This window comes from Apaloderma vittatum, unplaced genomic scaffold, assembly GCF_000703405.1.
Source record: "Apaloderma vittatum isolate BGI_N311 unplaced genomic scaffold, ASM70340v1 scaffold30428, whole genome shotgun sequence".
Taxonomy (NCBI): domain Eukaryota; kingdom Metazoa; phylum Chordata; class Aves; order Trogoniformes; family Trogonidae; genus Apaloderma; species Apaloderma vittatum.
In genome coordinates, this window is record NW_009729553.1 from 6,828 (window position 1) to 11,994 (window position 5,167).

Sequence of the window (5,167 nt, forward strand, 5' to 3'; positions counted from 1 at the left end):
ATTTTGTGCTCCGTCCAGTTTTGCCTGGCGATGCTCACAAAGTCGAGTTATTGGTGAACTCTGAATCAAAGGCAAGAGCCTTTAGAGCACAGGTATGCACCACAGCGTTCGAAGCAGACCAGTGATTTTTGGGAAAACAATTTCCAACTGTGTAAGAGAAGTCTGAACTTCAGAAGTGGATGTTCAGTGCCTTCCGAAAAAAAATTCGTTTTGAAGCCTGGACATCTTGGGGCAGGAGAGGCAGACCTCCACCCCCCTCCCCGCTACACAGATAAACCTCTTCGATAGTTACAGACCCTCTGTAACATCCACTTATCTGGGATATTCTGCCACTAGGAACCTTTATGGAAGCTGAGATGGCGAGGATTCAGCCACCCCTCGCCAGCTCTCTGACCTGGTAATGAGCCCAGCACGCCTCCCACATGCGCAGAGCCTCGGCGTCGGGAAATTCACGCTTGAAACAGAGGAGGATCCAACGGTGACAGAAAAGCATCTGCAGGCCGTCCTCTCCCAAGGAAGAAAGGTGCTGGTAGAAGCGCGGGTGCATGAGCCGCAGCAGCTCTCGCAGGTACATCTGGAAAAGATGCTCCGAGCTGAGCCGCTGCCCCCGCGAGGACCCGCGCGGCTCTTGTCCACCCGGAGCCCCCGCGCTGCTCCCCTGAGCCGGCCACAGCTCCCTCCTCCCACAGAAGATCCCTCTTCACGGGCTGTTTATTCCAGCCCAGCCAGGAGCGTGCCTGGATCTGCCATCCCGGGGCAGAGCTCACGGGCCACAGCAGCTATTTCACACGGAAGGACAGAGGGTGAAAAGAAAACCCCGCGGCAGCCACGTTGTGAAAGGAAAGACGGGGAGAGATTCAGGCTGAGAAAGCAGCTAGAGCCTAAAACCAAGAGGAAATAAAGGACACGGCTATCTCTGGCGTTATTTCATTTCAGCAGAGGCCGGGCAGTACGGAAGTCGTTTTGTAAAGCCTGACTGTGCAGGCACATCGCAGCGTGTAAACCTGTGTGTTAACCAACTGCACCTTGCCAGCAACCTCCCGTGGGGTTTTCACCACAAGTTTGCCACCTTAAATTGGTGCTATGGTGGCTGGGAGAGGACTGTTCAGGTTTAGAATGGGTTTTTTAACCAGAAAACAACTGACATTCATGTTGAAACCTAAAAAGTTCCCATTTTGAAACAAGATTGCCTTATTTTAAGAAACTCTGTCAGGTATATAAGGCTTTTCCTTTGGACATAATTTAAAAAACCTATTAAACATATGAAGATCTCATAACAACACAAACAAAAAAAAGAAGAGGGTTGCAGCTCAGGTGGCTCCTCTGCCTCATTCACACCAAATATCCCAGAATCAGGACAAAACCACTGCAGAGAGTCTTCACTGGCTGGGAGAAGTGCAAAGTCAAAGCAAGCAGCATCCTAAATACACTTGATCTTAAATGATTGCTTGAATGGGCACCTTTTAGCATAACCAAGGTAGCTCTACACCAAGAATGAGCTGGCTAGAGCTGCTTCTGGAGTGCCTCAATTGCTCAGGATCGATTCTATCCATCAGGAATCTTGGCGTGTGACTCGCCAGGAGAAGCCCAACTGCGGGTAACTGCTTCACGGCATTCTTCTAATTTGACTGGGCAGGGGAGAAGCTAAAGACGGGAGCTCAGCGCTCAGCCTCACCAGCTGTTTCTCCATATCCTCATCCCGGGGTGAGCTGATGAAGATCGTGTTCTGCATCAAGCCTACGAAGCACCAGAAAGTATCCGACTCGTCTAGGACCTCCGCCAGGAGCGGGGCAACCAGGTCGGACATCCCCTGGGAGTATCCGATCGCTGGGTTGAACACTGCATAGTAAAAAGAAGAGATGCGAAGGGAGAGGTGAGACACAGAGGGGGCAGGTCACAGCCCTTTCCCTTCTACCCCAACTCCCCCGAACAGGCTGGGGCAGGCAAAGCCCAGAAGAACATCACGTCACCCCTGGCACCTCAGAGATGAACTCGCAATCGCACCCGGAGGCTTGTGAACTTCTGAGCACCTGTGCAGCATCTTGCAGCCCACAGGATCGCTTTCCCTAGAAGAACTGGATCTAGGAGTGTAACAAAAACACACTAACGCTCCACCCAACTGGAGCCCTCCTTACTTTTTAAGATTACAGTCCAGAGAGGCTCCTGGATGGGTGACAAGAACTCTGAATAGCACGCGGCAGCCTCAGGCAACGGATCCGAACAGAATTCCTCTAGGCTCCTGTTTTCCATCCCCCTGGGAGTGGTGCAGGAGGAGCCAGCAACATAGTACACCTCAGGTAAAAAGCACCTGTAAAGGGCTTTAGTACCCACTGACAGACCCTCCTGCAAACATCAGCCCAGTGATATAAAACTCCAGAATTAAAAAAGACCAAGAGGACAGAAGTGAAGGGCCCACGGGAAGGGAGAGCTGACACCTACACATCCCTGAGGCTCCAAGCCGTACTGTTAGATGAAATCTAACTGTTTTGTAGGCACACGGTTCCAGGTCACACACCCATGGAGCAGGCTCTGCTGTGCTCTCCCTCCACCCCATCAGGAAACCCACAGACCCACGGAACTGCCCATGACGCTGCCGCAGCACGGAAAGCTCCCACCTCCCTGTGCCTGTTCCGTAAGTTCAGTAGGACACGTTCATTGCTTGGGACACTTGAATCAGATACCTCACCTCATCGCTTCCACGTTTGGGTTGTCCTCCCCTCGAAAGAACTGGTTGCTGCGGTCAGTCCTCACGACGTCTTTATCTACCGTGAACTGCACTTTGCGCCAAAAATCCTTCTGCTCATCTGCAGTCATTGAAAGCCTGAAAATCGAGCAGTGACAGGAGGGCTTTGCCAAGAGAGGAATACGATTGCCCCAAGGAACAAAAAGGCTCATTTCAGCTTTAGTTTGCACAGAAAAACTATTCCTGTACGGATCTTTCTCATCACCTGCAAAACAGACAAGCAGGTCTGTCCAGAAGAGCAGATTTTCTGTCTAAAGAGATTACTAGAAGGAGCCTCCTGGTTTAAAAAACGGGATGACACTATGTGTTTTCTGCAATGAACTCCACTTCAGAAGCAGTCGGACTCTGCTCTCCAGTGCTCCTTGCGGGTGGCACACCAGAACCCACCCCTCTGTTTTGATTTTCTCCTAGTCAACTGTACTGCTGGCCCCTTCCAGCTTAAATGTACCCACAACTACTTTACAACGCGCAGTTCTTGCAGTAATAACTTCCTTGAATTAGATACCCCTTCTTCCCTATTTTTATATCCAGATGTATTTATAAAGCAATACGAGATCCCATTTTCACCTCCAGTGCTCTAAACCAATCCTGCTGAGCTTGTAGGCTTGCCTGTGAGATAAGCTTCCCTAGACAGGACCAATGAGCCTGTTTCAGGGCCCCAAGTAACGTAATATTTGAGCTATAGGGTATTAGCTCCAGAGCCCTGAGAGGTCAGCTGAGCCTCATACACCTCCGTCACCTCCAATCTTGCTCCTCCACTCCCGTCAGCTTCTCCTGAAGCGAAGGCAGCCGCGACTCTGGACGTCACCAGCGGGATTACTGAGGAGAGATGAGCAGGGCAGGAGGAAGCTGGTCCCTTACCTTTTCTCCTGGATCTCAAAGTATTCTTTCCTCTTCTGCAGCCTCAGCGCCTCCCTCTCTTCAGAGGTGGACTCGTAGCTGTAGTAGTGCAGCAGGAAGGGCCACACCTCCCCACGGATGGAAACATCGATCCCACCAAAGAAAATGGCCTGGAAGAAGGAGGAAAAGTTATGACTGGGGTACTTCTAACATCTCCCCAAACTGCAACATGGAACTGGCTGCTCCTGTGCTGCGGTGGCTTTGCAGTTCCTTCCTGACAAGTGACGCCTTGATGCAAGCTCCTGCAATTTGCACATGTTTAGAGGGAAAGTGCTGGCCTTCTATTCCCAGACGAGACACAAATCGGGCTCATTTCAATGTCAATAACCCCCCCTGGAGAGGCTCTATGATTAACGTGTCGTTCTCATGTCACGGCTTAATCCTCAGTCTTGGAGACTCTGCATTTCACTGCAGACTTCTCTCTCAGGACCCGGACCCAGCGCTCTCCCGCAAACCCCACGTTATTTCGAACAGTGATCTCAATTTTAGTCCCTTTGATTTGTCCACGCTGCATTTGGCAAACACGTCTAGCACGGGACGCTTCGGTTTACTCCTCCCAACGGGCAGCAGAAAGCAGAGGGCTTGTCCTCCTCGCCCAGCGAGGTGCTGAGCCGTCCTGCCGGGAGAAAATCTGCAGTCCCAGCAAGACCTCCAGCCAAGCTCTCCCCTAGTCTGCACGCTCAAACCCCCGGTTCTTGCCCCCAGCAGGGAAGCAAACTCTCACAGCTTCCACACGGCGGCAGGAGAGGAAGGATCTCCCCTCTCATAGAATCATTCAGGTTGGAAAAGACCCCCGGGATCATCGAGCCCAACTATGAACCCAACTCTACAAAGCTCACCCCTAAACCATCTCCCCCAACACCACATCTAAACACCTCCAGGGACGGGGACTCCACCACCTCCCTGGGCAGCCTGTCCCAGTGGCTGACTACTCTTGCTGTGAACGTTTTTTTCCCAATGTCCAGTCTAACCCTCCCCTGCTGCAGTCTGAAGCCGTTCCCTCTGGTTCCGTGGCTGGTTACCTTCTGCAGCTTGTACTCCTCCTCCACCTGCCCGCACTCGTTGAGGTGATGGAGCCAGGCCGACACGTCGAGACGCTTGTAGGCGTTCTCCTCCGGGTGGGTTTCCGAGGAGGGCAGCTTGGGCCGGCGGATGGAGAACTGCATGCATGTCTTCTCGTCGCTCAGGGCGGGGGGAAACAAAACAACAAACTGGAGGCAGGAGCCAGAGAGAACAGCAGAGTCTGAAACCCGGGAGTTTTCAGAGCAGGGAAACCTTTTCGCCTGGTTTGCGCAAGATTAAGCACCGAGGCGCTGCACTTGGGGAGGTCTGTTGTTTTGTTTTTTTTTTAAAAAATTCCAACCATTACAATAGCAAGAGTGATTAGAATAATTAAAAATCTGAGTACCAGGAAACAGCTTCATCTTAAAAAAAAAATAAATGTTTCCATTCCTCCCCCAATCTTATCCCTGACCTGAAACTGAATTAATGCTGCTTACAGCAAAACTTCACCCTGCCAGGAAT

General features: G+C 51.5%; 1 protein-coding gene across 1 annotated transcript in view; it reads right to left on the reverse strand.

Annotated features, from left to right (window-relative positions):
* Positions 1-5,167, reverse strand: part of LOC104277753 (TBC1 domain family member 16-like) — a gene marked incomplete at its 5' end in the record, with an annotated part of 10,465 nt that overhangs the window by 859 nt on the left and 4,439 nt on the right. The window contains 6 exon segments of the mRNA XM_009874492.1: positions 395-574; positions 1,676-1,848; positions 2,173-2,181; positions 2,682-2,821; positions 3,605-3,753; positions 4,666-4,825. Coding sequence (XP_009872794.1) covers positions 395-574; positions 1,676-1,848; positions 2,173-2,181; positions 2,682-2,821; positions 3,605-3,753; positions 4,666-4,825 — 811 coding nt within the window.